The sequence below is a fragment of the Mirounga leonina genome, unplaced genomic scaffold (genome assembly GCF_011800145.1).
Source record: "Mirounga leonina isolate KUSES-001 unplaced genomic scaffold, KU_Mleo_1.0 Mir_82, whole genome shotgun sequence".
NCBI lineage: Eukaryota > Metazoa > Chordata > Mammalia > Carnivora > Phocidae > Mirounga > Mirounga leonina.
This window is the reverse complement of record NW_023270825.1, coordinates 28,054,756-28,078,318: the sequence shown is the minus strand read 5'-3', so window position 1 is coordinate 28,078,318 and position 23,563 is coordinate 28,054,756. Positions and strand designations below refer to the sequence as shown.

Below are 23,563 nucleotides of genomic sequence, written 5' to 3'. Positions count from 1 at the left end.
TCAATGTATGAAACACAAAAAATAGTAGAGACAGATGTTCTTTTCAAGCTTCCAACAACTCTAGACCCCTTCAGTTACAGAGTGTAGGGGGAGTTTTTCCTAGTGTCCGGCAGATATATCTCCTGTTGATCAAATCACTGCTATTTAGTGCCATCACTGGTATGAGATCACTTATTTTGGCTGCTTTTTTAAATTGGTGCATGGAATCTTCCCAGGACATCCTAACGTAGTTTTTCTACTTTTTCTAATAGTTCTGGACACTCAAGTATGTTGATGAAAATATAAAATTTGGTGGTACGGGAGTCTTAAATATTTATGTTCATTTAACTAAAGGACAAAATTAAGTTTCATTTATTTATTTATTTGAGAGAGAGACAGAGCGAGCATGAGAGGGGGGAGGGTCAGAGGGAGAAGCAGACTCCCTGCTGAGCAGGGAGCCCGATGTGGGACTCGATCCTGGGACTCTGGGATTATGACCTGAGCCAAAGGCAGTCGCTTACCCAACTGAGCCACCCAAGTGCCCCAAAATTAAATTTCTTTTAAGTAATAATATCACAAACCAAATGAAACAGTTCAATGTATTCTTGTATTAAAAAAAATGTTAGTTTCTGATTCTTGAATTTCATTCATGAATGGTTAAGGGGTTTGCTTTTTTTTTTTTTTTTTAGATATTTATTTATTTATTTGACAGAGAGACACAGTGAGAGAGGGAACACAAGCAGGGGGAGTGGGAGAGGGAGAAGCAGGCTTCCCGCTGAGCAGGGAGCCCGATGCGGGGCTTGACCCCAGGACCCTGGGACCATGACCCGAGCCGAAGGCAGACGCTTAAGGACTGAGCCACCCAGGAGCCTGTAGGGGTTTGCTTTTAAGTTTAACAAAAATTAGGAAATTTTCCCATTGTCACAAATTGTATGTTCTTTTTATAACTGAGTGGTTAGTATGTGACCTGATGTCAGGAGGTTTCTTCCCTCTCAGGGTTATAGTTCACTGAGGCATTCACTTATCCTTGAGGAACTGGCCAACATTGAATCAACAAATACTGTGTAACTTTGTAGATTTAGTTTTTACGGTGCTGATGTGTGTAAAAAAATGAATGCATCAGAACATTTAAAGAAAAAAAAACTGTTAGATAATCTTCCTGGATTCTGAGTTTGGTTTAAAAAAATTCATTGATGTTTGGTATTTAATTTTTGGATATTAACTGAACCTCAAAATTTTTTTCTTCCTTTATATGTATTCCCATATGATTGTAGGAGTCTATCCTGAATTTAGATCGTGTACATTTTGGGAACTTATTTTAGAAAAGATCTAAGTTTTAAAAATTCTCAATGGACAGACAGAGAAAAGAGGGTCTTTGCCAACTCCTTTGGGTAAGAAAACTTTAGAATTTTGCAGATACTCTAAAAATGAAGGCCAACAAACCAGGCATATCAAATTGCAAAGTTTTCAAATAAAATGATTTGTCGTGATTTTTTTCTTTAGACCGCTGCAGTAAGAATGTCTTTCCCCCCTCATTTGAATCGCCCTCCCATGGGAATCCCAGCACTCCCACCAGGGATCCCACCCCCACAGTTTCCTGGTTTTCCTCCACCTGTACCTCCAGGTAAGTTTGTGGATACTGTTGTTATTTTTAACCTGTACTTTGGTCATTATAGCTTTTTTAGGAAAATGATATGTATGTGACTGTGTGTTAGTAAAGATGTTAACATCCTTCTGTAAATGTGGTATCTTATTTTCCTGTGACAGTCCTTTTCATATCTGGCTGAGTATCAAATTCATCTGGGAAGATTTTTTTTTTTTCTTTTCATCTGGGAAGATTTTTAAGAAACACCTTTATTTTAAAAAAAACAGATAATACATATTCCAGTAAATACATACTAACTCATATGATTCAATAGTTAAAAAGGTATACAGTGAAAAATTTTGCTCACATTTCCACATAACTGTTGCTATTATTCTCTTACCAAAAGAGGGAAACAAAACAGGCTCATTAGTTTATCTTTCCAGATAGTTTTTAATGCATATTACAAGCTGCTCTAAGTACATATTCTTTTTTTTTTTTTTTTTAAGAGAGAGAGGGAGAGCGTGCATGCATGTGAGCAAGTGAGTCGGGAGGGAGGGGCAGAAGGAGGGAGAGAATCCCAAGCAGGCTCCACGCCCAGCGAGGAACCTGATACGGGGCTTGATTTTATGACCCTGAGATCATAACCTGAGCCGAAATCAAGAGTTGGATGCTTAACTTACTGAGCCACCCAGGCTGCCCCTAAGTATATATTTTTTTATCTACTGTTTTTTTTTTTTAAGATTTTATTTATTTATTTGACAGAGATGCAGCAAGAGAGGGAACACAAGCAGGGGGAGTGAGAGAGGGAGAAGCAGGCTTCCCGTGGCACAGGGAGCCCGATGCGGGGCTCGATCCCAGGACCCTGGGATCATGACCTGAGCCGAAGGTAGACGCTTAACGACTGAGCCACCCAGGCGCCCTGCCTCTTGTTTTTTTATGCTTGACAATATATTTTGGAGAGCTTTCCAAATAACCATATAAAAGCTTCCTCTTGCCAAAACTCTCTGAGGTTTAAAAAAAAAATTTTTTTCAAGCTCCACTCCAACCCACTGATTCAGATCCTCAAATACTGGGGCCCAGGAATCTTTATTTTTAACAAGTTTAACAATTTTTAACAAGGGATTCCTAAGTATTTAAGCATAGCTTAGAGAACCCATGTTTGAGAACCATTATCTTAAGGTACATAATTAACATTGCTTGGCCTGGGAGAGCAAGAGTTTTCCTTTGGTTTATGGGTGGTAGTTCAGATATTTTTATACTTTAGTGGGACTGAAAACATTTTATACAAAATCAGTTTCCCTTCCAAAAGACCATACCTAAGAGCTCTCCTTATTTTGCATATTAAAAGTTTTTTTTTTTCATTTAGAATCTGTAATTCAGGCCGAAATCAGCGAATGCTCTTGTAAATCATCGGGAAGTATTTTGTTTGAGGAAAGCTTTATATCAGAGACCTGTTTTTAACTGTTGGATGATCTATTTGAAATTACAGTGTTTTTCTAAAGAGCTTGACTCTTGAGAAATCAACAGTACATTGAAGTTGGCTCATAAGTTGGGTTGTTAACTCATAACATATATTCTAGAGGCTCAGCTGTGGCGGCCTCCCTATTCCTAGGTCAAGTATATAGCAGTGTTGGAGGAGGTGTGAAAAGCCACAAGATAAACATGGCAATGTTTCTGGAATATTATTTAATACTTCAGGAATTTGGGGTAAATCATACTTTTAAAAGTTAGAACAAGTACTTATGCATATATATCATGGAATAGAATGCAGAATTTGTACAAATTTTTAAGACATTTATGCTTGTAGCAACTTGTTTTAAGCTATCCTAGGTAATCATGGATGTGTATTTGTTACCACTTGCTGCCAGGGGTATAGTTTGAAATGCGTATTTAAATTAAATTTAAAAAATTTAATTAGAGCCAGTTTATTATATCATGGAACAATTACTGAATTTTAGTCTGTAATTTAGCTGTTCTGTAATGTACTATACAAAGGAATTTCTGCTGAATAGGGTGATTGAGAGAATAATGTTAACAGAAAACTGAATAAAGTTATTTGTCAACCATCTAACAGATTAATAACATAAGAATGACAGTGTCCTGAGCCATTTTCATTTGGGCAACAATTTTGGGGGGGTTCATATATCCTGATTTTGTTCATAAATTTCTAGTCTCATAAGATCTATTAGCCCTTACTAGTAACCATGATACTTTTTTTTAAAAATCCTTATGTTATAGTTTTAAAGGAAAGAATAGTTTACTTTTTATTTCTTTGTGAAGAAATTTAAGGGGTTGGGAATGAAGCTTAATCACTTATTCAGAATCAGGGAAGGTGACCGTGAAAAATCAGTGCCTTAATTTCCTTCTAAAGAGATTGATTTTATAGAAAAGATTTTAAATTCCTTTGAATTTTTATTTTTATTTTTCTTAACATTTTATTTATTTATTTGACAGAGACACAGAGTGAGAGAGGGAACACAAGGAGGGGGAGTGGGAGAGGGAGAAGCAGGCTTCCCACGGAGCAGGGAGCCCGATGCGGGGCTTGACCCCCGGACCCTGGGATCATGACCTGAGCCGAAGGCAGATGCTCAACGACTGAGCCACCCAGGCGCCCTCCTTTGAATTTTTAAAAAGCAAACACTAAATTTAACATTTTCTATAAACATTATACCAAATTATTAAACAGAAGTAGAAGTAAATGAAACCTTTTTCTCTTAAGACTATTCTCTGCATAATTTTTTAAGATGGGTCAGCAGACCCCAAAAGCAGACTGTCAGTTTTTCTTCTTGACTGTTGGTCATTGCCATACTGATGTTGGCATTTATTCAGAGTGGTAACCTGTTAATTCTGATTCTATTTACAACAGCATACAGTATCATTTCTGTTTAGGGAAATATATTTAGATGATAAATCAAACTTTAGTTGCAGCTCATTCTGCATTCTGTGTGTAGCATCAATACTTTAAAAGGTAAACAATGAAATAATACGCTAAACTAGGGAAGTAATTCAAGACCATAATATCCATATTCATGTATAATTTTCTTTTCTTGCCTGTTAGTGCAATTAATTGAACTCTAAGTGTGATGGTCACATTCTATGTTAAATTAGAAAATCAATTTGAAAAATAACCATAAATTTTCCCTAAAAAGTAATACATGCGTATAGAAAAACGAAGTTTTTTCCCCCTATGGTTCCTGAGAATTTCCTTCCCCCAAACAGCCTTTCTTAACAGTTTCTAGTGTGTAACTCTCCAGACACATACTATGCATATCCTGGTGTGTTTGCTTATGTTTACCCTTTCCCCACTTCTGTTTTTTTTAAATTTTTAAATTTTTTTTTTAAAGATCTTACTTATTTGAGAGAGAGAATGAGAGACAGAGAGCACGAGAGGGAAGAGGGTTAGAGGGAGAAGCAGACCCCCAGCTGAGCAGGGAGCCTGATGTGGGACTCGATCCCGGGACTCCAGGATCATGACCTGAGCAGTCGTGTAACCAACTGAGCCACCCAGGCACCCTGTTTTTTTTTTTAAAAACTCAACTAGTACTGCGCTGTTCACTCTTTGTGTTCTTTGTTTCTTTTCACTTTAGCATGTGTAGATCTTTGTAATGAGTAGAAATACATTTTCCACTGTGAATTCTGTATTGTATGGTATTAGTAAGTTGAGGTAGGAAACATAACTGTAAAACTTGTAGAACTGTTGGGACGCCTGGGAGGCTCAGTCGGTTAAGCATCTACCTTTGGCTCAGGTCAGGAGTCCCACATGAGGTTCCTTGCTCAGCAGGGAGCCTGTTTCTCCTTCTGCCTGCTTCTCCCCTTGCTTGTGCTTTAAATAAAATCTTTAAAAAAAACCCAAAAAGCTTTTAGTAACTGTTAAAAAGGAAAAAGCAATGGGGTGCCTGGCTGGCTCATTCTGTAGACATGCAACTCTTGATCTCGGGGTTTTAAGTTCAAGCTCCATGTTGGGTGTAGAGCTTGCTTAAAAAAAAAAAAAAAAAAAAAATTTTTTTCCCACTGTCTTTTTCTGAATTTTTCTTTATTTTTATTTATTTATTTTTTAAGATTTTATTTATTTATTAGAGAAAGACACAGCGAGAGAGGGAACACAAGCAGGGGGAGTGGGAGAGGGAGAAGCAGGCTCCCCGCAGAGCAGGGAGCCCGATGTGGGACTCGATCCCAGGACCCTGGGATCATGACCTGAGCCGAAGGCAGTCGCTCAACCGACTGAGCCACCCAGGCGCCCTATTTTATTTTTAAAAAGAATTTATTTATTAGAGAGGAGAGAACACTCATGCGTGTACCAGCAGAGGGAGAGGCAGAGGGAGAGGGAGAAGCAGCCTCCCCGCAGAGCAGGGAGCCCGATGTGGGACTTGATCCCAGGTCCCTGGGATCATGACCGGAGCCAAGGGCAGACGCTTAACCCACTGAGCCACCCAGGCGCCCCTTGCTTCTCTGACTGAGCCAGCTAGGCACCTCTGTGGTTTTTTTTCTATTTTATACAGTATTCTGTTGACTATGTTGACAGGAATCTTGATTTTTCTCATTTAAAAATTAATTTAAATAAGTTATATTGGAAAATAAATGGATAATGTTAAACATTTAAGAATTTATTTATTTATTATTTTTAAAGATTTTATTTATTTGACAGAGAGAGAGAGAGCGAGAGAGGGAACACAAGCCAAGGGGAGTGGGAGAGGAAGAAGCAGGCTTCCCGCGGAGCAGGGAGCCCGATGCAGGGCTCCATCCCAGGACCCTGGGATCATGACCTGAGCCGAAAGCAGATGCTTAACGACTGAGCCACCCAGGCGCCCCTGTCAAAGAATTTATTACCAGTCTTAGCTGGAGAATTCTCTTAAGTTGATGTTAAATTTGAACTGAAGAGAAATTTCAGAACTTTTTGAGATGTATTTAGAAGCATTTAAAAATTTATATTAGAAAAGTAGACAAATCGGGCTCCTGGGAGGCTCAGTTGGTTAGGCCACTGCCTTCGGCTCAGGTCATGATCCTGGAGTCCCCAGATCGAGTCCCGCATCAGGCTCCCTGCTCAGCGGGGAGTCTGCTGCTCCCTCTGACCCTCCCCCCTCTCATGCTCTCTCTTTCATTCTCTCTCTCAAATAAATAAAATCTTTAAAAAAAAAAGAAAAGAAAAGTAGACAAATCTTTCACTGATTTTTGCCCTCATTGCATTCTTTTTCTTAGTGCTCAGATGGTAAGATTTTTTTCATTAGTTATATACACATGAACACTCAATGCAGTAGTCACTGGTTGGTAAACAGTGTAGTTGAAAACAAAAATGTAGGTATCACTAAGATGTCAATAATAGCCCAGTGCAGCCAGCAGATGATTGTCTTAGAGATAAACGAACTGAGATGGCTGGTCAAATTTTTGCATGGGGTTTCTTTTTATTAACCAGCAATAACAAGATTCTAGGTTTCTAGATTAATTTCTCATTTGATACCTTTTTTTTTTTAACTTTTAAAGGATTCATTAATACCATGTTTAGCCATAAGTGAATCTGTATTTGCGTAAGTTAATGGCTTTCAGGATGTACTGAATCAGATGAACATGAATCAGTAACTGTCCAGATTTTTAAACTCCTGAGACAAAAGCATGTTGTAGTGGTAGTCTTTGCTTTTATTTTATTTTATTTATTTTATTTTTTTAAGATTTTATTTATTTGACAGAGACACAGTGAGAGAGGGAACACAAGCAGGGGGAGTGGGAGAGGGAGAAGCAGGCTTCCCGCTGAGCAGGGAGCCCGATGCGGGGCTTGATCCCAGACCTGGGATCACGACCTGAGCCGAAGGCAGACGCTTAACGACTGAGCCACCCAGGTGCCCTAGTCTTCGCTTTTAGAATAGTTTTTTGTTGTTGTGTAAGTTTATATAGACCAGCCTGTACCACATTGCTTTTTAAAATAAGGCATTCATCAATATCTCATTTCCATCAGTCATATATTTCAACTTAAATTAACTGTGAGTGAGGATACCTATTTGTGTGCCATGGAATTGATACAGAATATAGTCATATATACTTGTATTCATAAGATTTTAATATGCTTTTTTCTTAGGGACCCCAATGATTCCTGTACCAATGAGCATTATGGCTCCTGCTCCAACTGTAAGTATGATTTTAAGGAGGAATTAGGAGATACAGTTGTGTTGCTGCTTCTAAAGCTAAAAAAAACCTTGATAAACTTAAATTATTTTATTTATTTATTTTTTTAAAAAAGATTTTATTTATTTATTTGACAGAGAGAGACACAGCGAGAGAGGGAACACAAGCAGGGGGAGTGGGAGAGGGAGAAGCAGGCTTCCCGCGGAGCAGGGAGCCTGATGCGGGGCTCGATCCCAGGACCCTGGGATAATGACCTGAGCTGAAGGCAGATGCTTAATGACTGAGCCACCCAAGCGCCCCTTATTTTAAGTATTTAAAAGAATAATAGGGAGTGAGAGCATCCATGTATATCATACTACTTATTTGAGTATCATTTTCACTCAGCTATGCATATTATGCAGTTGCCTTTAAAACAGGCTCCCTATTTACATATATTCTCTAGACTGTTCATATTCTTGTTACTTTAGATTTAGGACATTGGCTCTTTTATCATTCCCTACTCTTGTCTTGGTCCTGGGAGGTAGGAGAGTGATCAGACATGTTTAATCTCATAAAAGGAAAAAAAAAAAAAAAGACTGTAGAAATGATTCTAGTAGAAATAAAAAAAAAAATTTTTTTTTTTTTAAGATTTTATTTATTTGAAAGAGAGAGAATGAGAGAGAGCACATGAGAGGGGGGAGGGTCAGGAGAAGCAGACTCCCCACTGAGCAGGGAGCCTGATGTGGGACTCGATCCTGGGACTCCAGGAACATGACCTGAGCTGAAGGCAGTTGCTTAACCAACTGAGCCACCCAGGTGCCCTAGAAATTTAAATTTTGAAGTGAATTTTGTGTTGAATATATTTCCATCCTTTCCTCTCACCTGATTTTTAGCCCCTTCCAAACTATTTTTTCTCTGTCCTCTGGTATGATATCTTTAAGCTTTGTAAAGTTTTCTTGAAGCCTTTACTCTGCTAAAGTGTTTTATTATTCAGTCTACTTTATGCCTTAATTCTTCACATTCATCAAAGCTTTTGTACATTCTAAGTATATTAGTTCAGAATGCTAATATGCTGTAACACATGAATAAATAATAACCGTCTTAACTGTTGTTTAACCAGAATTTTTCTTTGAGTTAAGTGGTAGAGCATCAGACTTCATCTGGAATTCCACTATGAGAAGGGTAGATTTCATTACTTTCAAGTATTTTTCTACCTGTGGATTTTGAAAAGGGAGGAAGGGGAGTATTATTCATATTAAAAAGGAGATGGTAACTCTGTGGGCAAACAGGAATCTGCTGTGAGGCAGATCACTAAGATGATGTGGTTCTGCAGATCAAGGGGGAGTACAATTTTTCTTGCATTGGATACCCATTGTTTGGCTATTTTGGAAAACCTCCACGTGACAGGTACTCTTACTCTCTTGCATTTCATCCTAGGCAAAGGTGGGCGTTGGGGTTTGGAGCAGCTTCCTCAGTTCACCATTATTTATTCGGTGCCTGCTGTGGATGTTTTGCAAAATTCAATTCCAGATACAAAAATCCGTAGGATTGTTCTTCCTCTGGGAATTTGAATGTTATAAAGGGAAAATAAAAAATGTAACTAACTTGAGGGGCGCCTGGGTGGCTCAGTCATTAAGCGTCTGCCCTCGGCTCAGGTCGTGATCCCAGGGTCCTGGGATCGAGCCCCACATCGGGCTCTCTGCTCAGCGGGAGGCCTGCTTCTCCCTCTCCCACTCCCCCTGCTTATGTTTCCTCTCTCGCTGTGTCTCTCTCTGTCAAATAAATAAATAAAATCTTTTTTTTTTTTTAAAGATTTTATTTATTTATTTGAGAGAGAGAGAATGAGAGACAGAGAGCATGAGAGGGAGGAGGGTCAGAGGGAGAAGCAGACTCCCCGCCGAGCAGGTAGCCCGATGCGGGACTCGATCCCGGGACTCCAGGATCATGACCTGAGCCGAAGGCAGTTGCTTAACCAACTGAGCCACCCAGGCGCCCATAAATAAAATCTTAAAAAGAAAAAAAGTAACTAACTTGATAAAGGTAAAATTTAAGTGTTGGAGAGTGCTCTGAGAATATTAGTAATGCTCTGTCAGAGGATTAGTGGGGATAATTGTAGTTTGCTCTTATTTAAAAAAAAATTGGGGGGGTTATTTATTTTAGAGCTAGCACAAGTGGGGGAGGGGCAGAAGGAGATGGGGGCGGGGAGAAGCAGACTTCCCCTGAGCATGGAGCCTGATGCGGGGCTGTATCCCAGGACCCTGAGGTCACGACCTGAGCTGAAATCAAGAGTCAGATACCTAACTGACTGAGCTAGCCAGGCATCCTGAAATTTGCTTTTATATTCGTACAGAGTAGAGTTGTGAAGAAGCTCCTGGATCTATTTGATAGTTTTATTTGATAATTTTAAATGATTTATGATGTCTTAGACATTTAAGAATTATGTCTTAAATATAAAAAAATTTTCATCCAAATTATTTTTATTTGCTTTTTCCAAGTTGTTTTCTTTTTCTTTTTTTTTTTTTTTTAAAGATTCTATTTATTTATTTGATACAGAGAGTGAGAGAGCACAAGCAGGGGGAACAGTAGAGGGAGAGGGAGAAGCAGGCTCCCCGCCAAGCCGGGAGCCCGATGCGGGACTCGATCCCAGGACCCTGGGATCATGACCCGAGCTGAAGGCAGACGCTTAACCATCTGAGCCACCCAGGCGCCCCCCAAGTTGTTTTCAAAAGAAAGGTAATCTGGGGTGCCTGGGTAGCTCAGTCGGTTAAACGTCTGACTTGATTTCAGCTCAGGTCATGATCTCAGAGTCCTTAGATCTCAGGGGTCGTTAGCCCCACATCGGGGCTCCAGAGGGAGTCTGCTTGAGATTCTCTCCTTCTCCGTCTGCCCGTCCCCTCTCTTGTATGTATGCTCTCTCTCAAATCTTGTTAAAAAAAAAAAAGGTACTCTAATAGTGGAACTTGTCATGAATAAATTTGCATTAATGAAAAATGATAGAAGCTTTAGATTAAGTATGTAGAACCTTTAATAATGTGCCGTATACTTAGTACTTTAAAATTGTTTTTAGACTAATGTTACTTTAAATATGATAGGAAATTTAATTGCCAGTTCCAATTTTATTGCTTTTCTTCACTCTAGGTTTTAGTACCAACTGTGTCCATGGTTGGAAAGCATTTGGGAGCAAGAAAGGATCACCCAGGCTTAAAGGCTAAAGAAAATGATGAAAATTGTGGTCCCACTACTACAGTTTTTGTTGGCAACATTTCTGAGAAAGCCTCAGACATGCTTATAAGACAACTCCTTGCTGTAAGTTAAACTGTTTCTCATTTTTAAATTTTATTGTTATGGATTTCAAATTTATGAAAAAGCAGAAAGAGGATTCTAATTATTTTCTCCTTTTTATTTTGAAAAATTTCAATTCTGCAGAAAAGTTGGATGAATAGTAAAATGAACATTCTTGTAATACATTTTGCCACATTTACTTTCTACATACACACACCACACTTTTTTACTCAATAGTTGGAGGGTAAGTTGTGACATGACTTTTCATCTCTAAATACTTGTTTCTCCTAAGACCAAGGGCATTTTCCTATTATGATCATAAAACCATCATCACACTTAAGAAATTTAAGGCTGTTACAGTATTGGGGTTTTTTTCTGATATAGTATTGTTATCTAAATATACTTAATAGTTCATATGTAATTTCCTTAGTAATCTTCATAACAGCTGCTTTTTGTTTTATCTGTGATTCAGTTAAGGATTATACATTGCGTTGAATTGTCATACCTCTTTAGACAACTTCTGTAATACAGAATACCTTCCTGTCCTTTTTTTTGTTTGCTTGTTTTTGTCTTTCATGACATTAACATTTTTTGAAGAGTTTAGATCTTTTGCAGAATGTCTCAATTTGAATTTGACTCTTTGCTCATAGATTCAGAGTAAGCATTTTTTGCAAGAATGGTTCATGGATGATGTTCTCAGTGCAGCATAACAAGAGGCACGTGGCGTCTCTTGGTCCTGTTTTTGGTGATGTTCAGCTTAGTAACTTGGTTAAGGTGGTCGCATCTCTTTATTGTAAGGATACCTTGTTTCCCTTTGTCATTAATAAGTAATCTCTGGGTTAATGTTTTGAGACCATTTGAGTTGCATCATTCTCCCCCCAGCCCCCACCCCTCATACCACCTCCTCCCCTGGCAGCCTTTAAAACAATGATTTTAGCATTTAGTGGTGATTAATTGCTTTTAAGGTTTTTATTCTGAGGATAAACAATAAGTTCTTTCGAGTTTGTGAAGTCATTGGTTTTCCTTTTTGTCTTAGTTTAACAATTGTTATCCTGGTGATAAATGAGCATTAAGTGAAATAATACCAAACGATTTTATGATGAAAAACAACAGTGCCTGTACTTCCTCCCTCCATAATCTCCACTGTTTTTTAGAGAAGTTATTTTAAAATCTTTTCCTTCTTGATTTTATTGCCATTTCTGTTTTATAAGTTGTATGATCCTTGTGTTAAAACACAAAACTCAGCTTTGTCACATTCAATATTTTATGATACTAGCTTCAGATGTTTCTCCCAGAGAAATAAAACATTATAGTTGGTCCTGATTCCCACTTCTTTCTTCCACGGAGGTAATCACCGGGGAAATCCATTATCCTAAATTAGGTGTTTATCATTCCTGTGTGCATTTTTACTTTATTTTTATTTTTTAAAGATTTATTTATATTTACTTGAGATAGAGCGAGAATGAGCCAGAGAGCGAGAGAGCACAAGCAGGGGAGCACAAGCAGGAGGAGTAGCAGAGGGAGAGGGAGAAGCAGGCTCTCCACTGAGCAGGGAGCCTGATGCAGGACTCGATCTCAGGACCCTGGGATCATGACCTGAGCTGAAGGCGGACACTTAGACCCCGGTGCTCCTATTTTTTACTTTAATTACATATTTGTATATTCATAGGAATCTATAATTCACAAGTTTTAATTCTGTACTCCGTAATTTGCTTTTTTCACCTAACATATATATAGCTCTAGCTTAACAATTTTTTTTTAATTAAAAATTTTTTTTTAAAGATTTATTTATTTATTTATTTGAGAGAGAGAGAGAGTGCAAGAGGGGGTAGGGTTAGAGGGAGAAGCAGACTCCCCGCCAAGCAGGGAGCCCGATGCGGGACTCGATCCCAGGACTCGATCCCGGGACTCCAGGATCATGACCTGAGCCGAAGGCAGTCGCTTAACCAACTGAGCCACCCAGGCGCCCCGTTTCTATTTCTTGATACTATGTTTTGCTGTATTATAGGTAATATGTCTTCCTCAGTCACATGAAAAAATTTCTATCATGTATTATTTTAGAAGTGGAATTTCTGAGTCTTAGGGCATGTTTATCTTTAGTTTTACAAGAACATCGGGAAGTCATTTTTTAAAAACCATCTTTGTTGTGATATAATTCATAGACCTTAAAATTCACCCTTTTATAATGTATAATTCAGTGGGTTTTTTTTAGTATTTTCAGAAAGTTGTACAAACAATCACCTTGTCTTCATTCCAGAACATTTTCATCACCCCAAGTAGAAACCCTGTGCTCAATAAGTCACTTTCCGTTCTCTCCTCTCCCCAGCATATGGCAGCCACTATCCTACTTTCTCTCTGTGTAGATTTGCCTATTCTGGGCATGTTATATAAACAGAATCATAGAATATGTACGGCTTTTCATGTTTTGTCTTTTTTTTTTTTTTTTTTTTAAGATTTTATTTATTTATTTGAGAGAGAGAGAAAGCATGAGGTGGGGAGGGTCAGAGGGAGAAGCAGACTCCTCGCTGAGCAAGGAGCCCGATGCGGGACTTGATCCCAGGACTCCAGGATCATGACCCGAGCTGAAGGCAGTCACTCAACCAACTGAGCCACCCAGGCGCCCATGTTTTGTCTTTTTTCATTTAAAATATTTTCAGGTTTCATCTATATTGTAGCTTATATCAGTATTTCATTCCTTTTTATGACCAAATATTCCATCTAATGGATATACCACATTTTATTTATCCATTCATCAGTTGAAGGACAGTTGAGTTGTTTCTACTTTTTGGGTATTATGAATAATGGTGCTGTGAATATTTGTGTGCAGGTGTGTGAGGATATATATATATCTCCTATATCCTATTTGAAAGCTCTCTCTTTCTCTCCCTTTTTTTTTTTCCCCTTAGTAGGCTCCATGCTCAGCTTGGAGCCCAACACGGGGCCCAAACACATGACCCTGTGATAAAGACCTGAGCTGAAATTAAGAGCCAGACACTTAACTGACTGAGCCAGCCAGGCACCCCAAAACCTCTTTTAAACCTGTTCTTAACTTATATGTGCAGCACAGTGTTTTGTTTGAAGCTTCATTCCTGAATTTATCTCTTCCTTTCATTTTTCATTTAAGGCATTCCTTAAATATCTAATGATCTTGATTGTCTTCATATTTAAGAGTTAGGGATTAAAGTTTTTTGGGGGTGCCTGGCTGGCTTGGTCAGTGGAGCGTGTGTCTCTTGGGATTGTGAGTTCGAGCCCCATTTTGGGTGTAGAGATTTATTAAAATTAAAAAAAAAGTTGTTGTATGCATAAATAAGCTGGGTTTGTAAAATATTGAGCATCATTGGAGGGTAATCTAGCCAGCAGGTAGAGGTTTTGAATGTTAATATATGGAGTTCTTTTCTTTGGTGCTCGTTGGTTTCTCTAGAAGACTTCCAGTTTCATGCCTAGTGAGTATAGGATTATTTTTATTTATTTATTATTATTTTTTTTATTAACATATAATGTATTATTTGTTTCAGGGGTACAGGTCTGTGATTCGTCAGTCTTAAACAATTCACAGCACTCACTATAGCACATACCCTACCCACTGTCTATCACCCAGCCACCCCATCCCTCCCACCCGCCGCCACTCCAGCAACCCTCAGTTTGTTTCCTGAGATTAAGAGTCTCTTATGGTTTGTCTCCCTCTGGTTTCGTCTTGTTCCATTTTTCCCTCCCTTCCCCAATGATCTTCTGTTTTGTTTCTCAAATTCCTCATATCAGTGAGATCATATGATACTTGTTTCTCTCTGACTTATTTCACTTAGCATAATACACTCTAGTTCCATCCACGTTGTTGCAAATGGCAAGATTTCATTTTTTGATGGCTGCATAATACTCCATTGTATCTATATATACCACATCTTTAGAGGATGGAGATTATTAAGTATAGTTGCCTATAAGACTGCAGGCTATCTTCTCTAGGGGTGGGGAGTAAAGTAGTTGGCTTGAAAAGAACTGAGGCTTTGATTATTCCATATTCATATTGTCAGGCAAGTACCTGGTTTTTGTTTTTGTTTTTTAAGATTTTATTTATTTGAGAAAGATAGCATGATGGGTGGGGGCAGAGGGAGAAGCAGACTCCCTGCTGAGCAGGAAGGACGTGGGGCTTGATTCTAGGACCCTGAGATCATGACCTGAGCCAAGGGCACACACTTAACCGACTGAGCCCCGCAAGCACCTGTTTTTATTCAGCCTCATCCTTCAATCCCGTTCTCCACTGTGGCTACCTTTTACCTCCAGTCCAGATGACTTGGCTTTGTAGAATCAATTAGCCTAATTCTTATCAGTATCTTTATCTGTAGATCCTTAAGTTACAGCTTTCTTTGATCTACTGAATGAGTTCCCATCCTTCCATTTGCCTTTTTTCTTTTCAAAATTTTGTTGAATTTTGCTGTTTGCTCATACAATGTTTGACCTCATGGATTTTTATCTTTTATATTCCTTGATAATCATTTTATTAGTTTCTCTGAAGGGAGATGTGAAAATTTCATGCATTCTCAGCTTTGACAGGCAATGTTCAGTTACCATTTCCTACAAATAAGTGTTTTTTAACTTTCTGGTTTTTACTTAATTAGAAATGATGTTTGGAGCGCCTCGGTGGTGCAGTTGGTTGAGTGTCCAACTCTTGGTTTCAGCTCAGGTCATGATCTCAGGGTCCTAGGATTGAGCCCTGTGTCGGGCTCCCTGCTCAGCAGAGTCCATTTGAGATTCTCTCCCTCTGCCCCTCTGCCTGCTTACACTCTCTCTCTCAAATAAGTAAGTTTATATAAAAAAGAGAAATAATATAAAAAAATTTGAACGTCAACAAAATGTAATGTTTTACTCTTCAGACAACCTGCCCTATTAATATTTCTGATTTACGGAAATTTTTTTTCTTTACATAGTTAAAGTCTTACTATGTTATCTGCAATTTCATGTCCCATGTTATTTTTGCATTCCATATCAAGCATTTTTCCATGTTATTAAAAATCCTTTACAATATAGGGGCGCCTGGCTGGCTCAGTTAGTAGAGCATGCGACTCTTGATCTCAGAGTAGTGAGTTCGAGCCCCACATTGGTTATAGAGATTACTTTTAAAAAATCTTTTAAAAAAAGTTCTTTGTAATATAGATGTGTTTTTTTTTTTTTTTTTTAGATTTTATTTATTTATTTGAGAGAGAGAGAATGAGAGACAGAGAGCATGAGAGGGAGGAGGGTCAGAGGGAGAAGCAGACTCCCCGCCGAGCAGGGAGCCCGATGCGGGATTCGATCCAGGGACTCCGGGATCATGACCCGAGCCGAAGGCAGTCGCTCAACCAACTGAGCCACCCAGGCGCCCAATATAGATGTGTGTTTTAAAACATGATCTCTATGGATTCAGAGTTTTTACTTGAATTTTCTATAGTTTATTTTAAAAATTATAATATTGGTAATTTTGTTTTTTTATGTATACATTCCGAGTAGGATAAATAATGCTGTAAAATTTTTTTTTTTTTTTTTTTAAGATTTTGTTTATTTATTTGACACAGAGAGATCGCACAAGTGGGCAGAGCAGCAGTGGGAGAGGGAGAAGCAGGCTCTCTGCCAAGCAGGGGGCCCAATGTGGGGCTCGATCCCAGGACCCTGGGATCACGACCTGAGCCAAAGGCAGACGCTTAACAGACTGAGCCATCCAGGTGCCCCAATGCTGTAAAATTTCTAATTTATTAAAAGGTAGTCAAGGGGTGCCTGGGTGGCTCAGTTGGTTGAGTGTCTGACTCTTGGTTTCGGCTCAGGTTGTAATCTCAGGGTTGTGAGATCGAGCCCTGAGTTGGACTCCATGCTCAGCGTGGAGTCTGCTTGGGATTCTCTCCCTCTTCCTCTCCCTCCCCCTTTGCCCTTCTCCCCACTCTTCGCTATCTCCCCACCCCCCAAATAAAATCTAAAAGGTAGTCAATTCTCTGCAAATAAGAATTTATATTATAGATTTCTTTCATATAATAGGTATGTGGGGATTGAGAGAATTTTAAGGACTCATAGCTGGTATGATTTTTTTTTTTTTGCTTTTTGCTTTTATCTTTCTCCTGGTGGAAATATCAGTTGTGCTCTTTAGTACTGTTTAGGTGATTTTCTTAAATGGTAATGATCATTTTTTGTTTTGTTTTTCTTTTTAAGAAATGTGGTTTGGTTTTGAGCTGGAAGAGAGTACAAGGTGCATCTGGAAAACTTCAAGGTAGGTTATTTTTCTTACTGAGATAATTTTAATCTGTATGCTTAAGTCACTTGTTGCATGTTTTGCTCTCATTGCCCTTAACCATGGGAGTATTCTGTCAGCACTCTTTGTCTTCCTTCTGATTGGAATAGGATTAAAGGCATTTGGGAAGATTTAGCTGAGTTGAGTTTAGAAAGTGGAAAAGTATTAACAGGAAAGAGGTAGGAGAGGAAAAATTAGTCTGTTTTTTTATAGTGTTATTTTGAAAAGTCCTTTTTTTGCAGAGCAGGAGTATATGATCAACATTCAACAATTAGGACTTAGGAAGAAAGCAGAACAGATGGTCAGATGACCTGTTAGTCTTAGAAGCAAACTGTTCTTTTCATTCTTGGTGGTAAAAGCACCTTTTTTTTTTTTTTAAGATTTTATTTATTTATTCATAAGAGACAGAGAGAGAGAGAGGCAGAGGGAGAAGCAGGCTCCCTGCTCAGTAGGGAGCCCCATGCAGGACTCGATCCCAGGACCCTGGGATCATGACCTGAGCCAAAGGCAGACATTTAACCATCTGAGCCACTCAGGTGCCCAAAGCACCTGTTTGATGTGCATTCTTTAAACAGTATTTATTATGGGAAAATTCATGCATATGTAAAATTAAAATAATATGATGAACTTCTACATACTTGTCACCTAGCTTTAACATTTATCATCTCATGGCCAATTGTGCTTAACCTGTACTCTGTCCATTTCCTCCTTATATATATATATATTTTTAAAGATTTTATTTATTTATTTGAGAGAGAAGATGAGAGGAGAGAGAGAGCACATGAGAGGGGGGAGGGTCAGAGGGAGAAGCAGACTCCCTGCTGAGCAGGGAGCCCGATGCGGGACTCGATCCGGGGACTCCAGGATCATGACCTGAGCTGAAGGCAGTAGCTTAACCAACTGAACCACCCAGGCGCCCCTCCTCATATTTTTTTTAAGCAATCCCAAGCATCCATCATTTTGTCTGTAAATATTTTAGCGTGTATCTCTAAGAGGTAAGAGCTTTTTTTTTTTTTTTTTTAAAGATTTTATTTATTTATTTGACAGAGACACAGCGAGAGAGGGAACACAAGCAGGGGGAGTGGGAGAGAGAGAAGCAGGCTTCCCGCAGAGCAGGGAGCCCGATGCGGGGCTCGATCCCAGGACCCTGGGATCATGACCTGAGCCGAAGGCAGACGCTTAACGACTGAGCCACCCAGGTCCCCCGAGATAAGAGCTTTTTAAAAAACATACTGAAAATGCTATAAAAGCTTCAAAAATTAACCTTTTCTTAGTATCATAATTCAGTTTTCTGATGTCCAATTGTTACAAATGTCAACTCTTTCAATAGTTGATACAGGATCCATATATAGTCCACACATTGCAATTGGTGGGCATATTTTTAAGTCTCTTAATAATTTAAGTTCTTCTATCTCTTTTCCCTTGGAATTATTTGTGGGAGAAACTGGTTCAATTGCTCAGTAGCATTTCTTGAGTGTAGATTTGCTGATTGCAGCTCCAGTAGAATAATGTGCCAATGCTTCTCTGTCTCTGTATTTTATGTAAACTGGTTGTATCTTGAGACACAATCAGATTTGAGTTCGCATGTGTTATTTTTGTTTTTTTATTTGTAAGAATTTTTTAAAGGTAGCGCACCTGGGTGGCTCAGTCGTTAAGCCTCTGCCTTTGGCTCGGGTCATGATCCCGAGGTCCTGGGATCGAGCCCTGCGTCGGGCTCCCTGCTAGTCAGGAAGCCTGCTCCTTCCTCTCCCACTCCCCCTGCTTGTGTTCCCTCTTTCACTGTCTATCTTTCTGTCAAATAAATAAATACAATCTTTAAAAAAAATGAATTTTTTAAAGGTATTGTTCTTCATCATGAGACACTGTTTTGTTTTTTTAATTTTTAAAATTTTTGTGGTAGCAGCTGTTGATTGTCTATTCCTGGATTGGTTCATTCATTAGAGGGTTGCAAAATGTGGTGGTCTATTTTGAAGAATTCTGTCATTCTTTCATTGAAGAACAAATCCTCTTTATTAGAATTAATTGTATTAGGAAAACAGGGTAAATGCTGTGGTTCTTTCATTTTTCAAAAGAATGAGTTGATGTCCTCAGTATCATTTAGCAGTAACTTTTTTTTTTTTTTAAAGTAAGCTCCATGCCCAGCGTGGAGCCCAGTGCAGGGCTTGAACTCATGACCCTGAGGTCAAGACTGAGCTGAGATCAAACGAGTCGGATGCTCAACTGACTGTGCCACCCAGGTGCCCCAGCAGTGACTTTTTTTAAAACCATTTTGAACTTAGGGATTGAAATATGTTCAATTTGTTATATTTAATAAGAATTAATTGTCATTATTGCTAGTGAAGCTTAAATTGTCTTACATCTTCTCTGCAAATTGGGTTTCCAGTGGCTTTGACACAAGCCTAACTGCCTTTGATAGCTACCTTATTGTCTGGAATGTTATCTGGGATTTGGAATCTTATAAACTCATCCAGAAGTTTTTCTGTCCCATACTTAGGATCAGCCATTTCTTTAAGGAACTCTGTTTTTTTTTTTAGTGGGAAATTGCTTTAAAAATCACAGTCTGGGAATTAGATATACTCATTATAAGACTTGTTTAGTCTTGGAGGGCCAGCCTGGCTCAGTCAGGAGCGTGCAAGTCTTGATCTTGGGCTGTGAAACTCTTGACCTCGGGGCCGTGAGTTCGAGCCCCATGTTGGGTGTAGAGATTACTTAAATAAATATTTTTTATAAAACACTTGTTTAGTCTTTGCCTTTACATTTTTCCAGTGCATATTAGTGCATATTAGTTTACATTCAGGATGTTTTATTTAACCTTTTCTGTAATATATCTTCTTTTTTTTCCCTCCCATACTGAGAATCCTTAGTTTCAAGGACATCGGGATGATAGTCTGTTAAGTAATTACTGGCTTGCTTCATCTTACATTTCATGTACAACAGTTTAAGACTACTAATACCAACACTATCATCAGCAATGTGATAATAGAAATTTTCTTGTTTATTGACAGGTCTTTTGTCCATCTTATATCGCACTAAAAACCTGTGGTCAAATTTGCTGTTTTAAAATCACTCTGAATAGTTCCTCTCTATGTGGTTGTGTCCTTAACTATACATATTTGGATTCATTTTTTTAATTTTCAAATTTTACTCCGTTATTATTTTTATTTTTATTTATTTGACAGAGAGAGACACAGCGAGAGAGGGAACACAAGCAGGGGGAGTGGGAGAGGGAGAGGCAGGCTTCCCGCAGAGCAGGGAGCCCGATGCAGGGCTCGATCCCAGGACCCTGGGATCATGACCTGAGCCGAAGGCAGACGCTTAACGACTGAGCCACCCAGGCGCCCCCAATTTTTACTCCTTTAAAGTGTATGTTTTAATATCTCTGATTTAAAGGCATGGTAATAATGGTGAGACTAGCTGTTAAAATTAAACAGATTCAGAAAAATAAACTTATTATTAGGATAAAAAGGTCAGTACATTTGTAGTTTAACTTCTCAGAATTGAAAAGTGCTTGTGGGGTGCCTGGGTGGCTCAGTTGGTAAGGCGTCCAACTCTTGATTTCTGTGTCGGACTCCTCGCCGAGCAGGGGCAGGGGTGGGGTGCGGTGTTGGCCTGAGAGTGTCTTCTCTCTTCCTCTGCCCCTCCTGTGCTTGTGTGCATGCACGCTCTCTCCCATACGCTCTCTAAAATAAATAAATCTTTAAAAAAAAACAAAAACAGGAGAAATATCCTATTTAAAAAAAGGAAAGTCCTTGTGGTAGGTTTAAAGAGCCTGTTGTCACTTATTTGTAGGTAGCTCTGAGGAAGTTTGGATAGAATGAATTCAGGAAATAATTAAAAGACTTCAATTATGAAATTTGTGGTTCTGCTCAGTACTTTATCAGCACTTGTAATAAGTAGCAATTTGCCTGATCAGAGTTCTTTTCTTTCCCGTTCTTGTTTTCTTTTTTCTTTTGGTGGTTTGAGGGTGCTAAAAGTAAAATCATCAAGGGTAATCGAAGGAAAGGGAGAAGTGACAACATGATAATCCTGGTATTAGAACATTTGGTCTCTAATGATTTTAATTTTCCATAAATATTTTGTTTTCATCACTGTATTGATATTTCACTAATTCTTTACATCCATTTCTAGCCTTCGGCTTCTGTGAGTATAAGGAACCCGAGTCTACCCTCCGTGCACTCAGGTTATTGCATGACCTGCAGATTGGAGAAAAGAAGCTCCTTGTTAAAGTTGATGCAAAGACAAAGGCACAACTAGATGAATGGAAAGCAAAGAAGAAAGCTTCTAATGGGGTATGTTTATATATTTATTTTTTTTAAAGATTTTATTTATTTATTTGACAGAGACACAGCGAGAGAGGGAACACAAGCAGGGGGGGAGTGGGAGAGGGAGAAGCAGGCTTCCCACGGAGCAGGGAGCCCGATGTGGGGCTTGATCCCAGGACCCGGGGATCATGACCTGAGCCGAAGGCAGACGCTTAACGACTGAGCCACCCAGGCGCCCCTGATGGGGTATGTTTCTATAGTGTTACCTTTTCTAGGCCAACTGTGCTCTTTCAGTGTAAATACTCCTTCTAAGTGAATCTGCTATGGGGCTTCACAAGATCATCCTCATCATAATATGTCCTTGTGGCTAAAATGCAGGAGGGTATTTTTATAGTTTATAGTTATTTTAAATCTTTTATCTACCCACAGTGGGTGGATGACTGTTGGTTTGCTTATTCCAGGTTGGGATGAAGGTAGTGAGTGAGGGAGTCTGGACAAGGTTAACTTGCCAGAGAAAACACTGGTACAGACTATTCCAAACAGAGCTAATTCATTAAGGCAGCTTTGTAAGTAAGTACAACAAAATGTATTTCAACCTACACATTAATTTTAATTAGTTGCCCTCTCTTTTAGAAGTACACAAGTTCTGGGGTGCCTGGGTGGCTCGGTCACTTGAGCGTCTGACTCTTGATCTCAGCGCAGGTCTTGAGCTCAGGGTGGTGAGTTCAAGCCCCATGTTGGGCTCAGTGCTGGGCATGGAGTCTACTTTAAAAAAAAAAAAGTACACAGGTTCTAAAATAAATGAAAATAAGTCTTATTACTCTCCTCAGGTTGGTGGCCATATTAAGTGAAGCTAAAATAAAGGAGATTTTTATGTGTTGTGTTGTTTATGTATTCATTACTCCTTTTCAACAAAACAAAAAGTAGCTAAAACCTAGGTATATTTCCTATTTCCTTTTGGAATCTCAGGCTTGAATGGATTTAAAGTAGGTTTATTGTTACTTTCTTGTCTCTATAAAAACAAAAAATCCTTTTTGTTCCTTTCAGGTTTTCATTATCATTAAAAATAGAAATGGCTTTCTTGGGGCGCCTGGGTGGCTCAGTTGGTTAAGCGACTGCCTTTGGCTCAGGTCATGATCCTGGAGTCCCTGGATCGAGTCCCGCATCGGGCTCCCTGCTCGGCAGGGAGTCTGCTTCTCCCTCTGACCCTCCTCCCTCTCATGTTCTCTGTCTCTCATTCTCTCTCTCTCAAATAAATAAATAAAATCTTAAAAAAAAAAAAAAGAAATGGCTTTCTTGGTATTACACCTCCCTCCTTTACAAAAACATTGTATATTCTTTGTAAAAAAAACTCATAAAGCAAACTATAAAGAGGAAATTAAGTACCACCTGTAATCCCATCACCATTAGGAACCACTGTAGACGTTTTTGTTGCGTATTCTTCCAGAGATTTTTCTCTATATGGATGAATATAGTTGTTTTTTTAAGATTTTATTTATTTATTTGAGAGAGAGAATGAGAGAGAGAGAGAGCACATGAGAGGGGGGAGGGTCAGAGGGAGAAGCAGACTCCCTGCTGAGCAGGGAGCCCTATGTGGGACTTGATCCTGGGACTCCAGGATCATGACCTGAGCCGAAGGCAGTCACTTAACTGAGCCACCCAGCACCCGGATGAATATAGTTTTTAATCGGAATATATGGATTGTTTTTCTTTCATAAACACAGGATTGAGTTCTAAGTATTCTATAATTAGCTTTTTTTAACTTGTATCTTGTACTTTTAATAATATTTTAACTGATTCTCTGTATTTTGTTTTCTCTCATCTATATAGACTATTTCTAAAACAAGTATAATTATTTCAACCCTCTGCTCATGTATCCTTAATGATTTTGAATTTCTTAGAGTGTGAAGCACGTATTAAGTCTTAGCATGGCATTCAAGGCTTGTTCGGTCTACCTTTGTGGTTTCTCTCATTAGTCCTTCTGCATGTGTCAGTCATGTATCGCTACAAACTTCCGTCATTCTTTGCTGACCTCTCATGTCCTTGTTGCCCATCCAAGCTCCCTGTTGCAATTCTATCCATACAGTTGTAATTATAATGTATTTGACTCAA

At 38.9% G+C, this 23,563-nt stretch overlaps 1 protein-coding gene across 3 annotated transcripts in view; it reads left to right on the top strand.

Annotated features, from left to right (window-relative positions):
- RBM25 (RNA binding motif protein 25) overlaps positions 1–23,563 on the top strand; it is a 58,342-nt gene that overhangs the window by 7,458 nt on the left and 27,321 nt on the right. For 2 of the 3 annotated variants that reach the window (XM_034992944.1, XM_034992945.1), the window contains exons 2-7: positions 1,254–1,370; positions 1,483–1,603; positions 7,632–7,681; positions 10,796–10,963; positions 17,111–17,168; positions 21,318–21,478. In XM_034992944.1, coding sequence (XP_034848835.1) covers positions 1,329–1,370; positions 1,483–1,603; positions 7,632–7,681; positions 10,796–10,963; positions 17,111–17,168; positions 21,318–21,478 — 600 coding nt within the window. In that variant the 5' untranslated portion in view covers positions 1,254–1,328. The remainder of the gene's footprint in view (positions 1–1,253; positions 1,371–1,482; positions 1,604–7,631; positions 7,682–10,795; positions 10,964–17,110; positions 17,169–21,317; positions 21,479–23,563) is intronic. The other variant, XM_034992946.1, reaches the window with a different exon arrangement.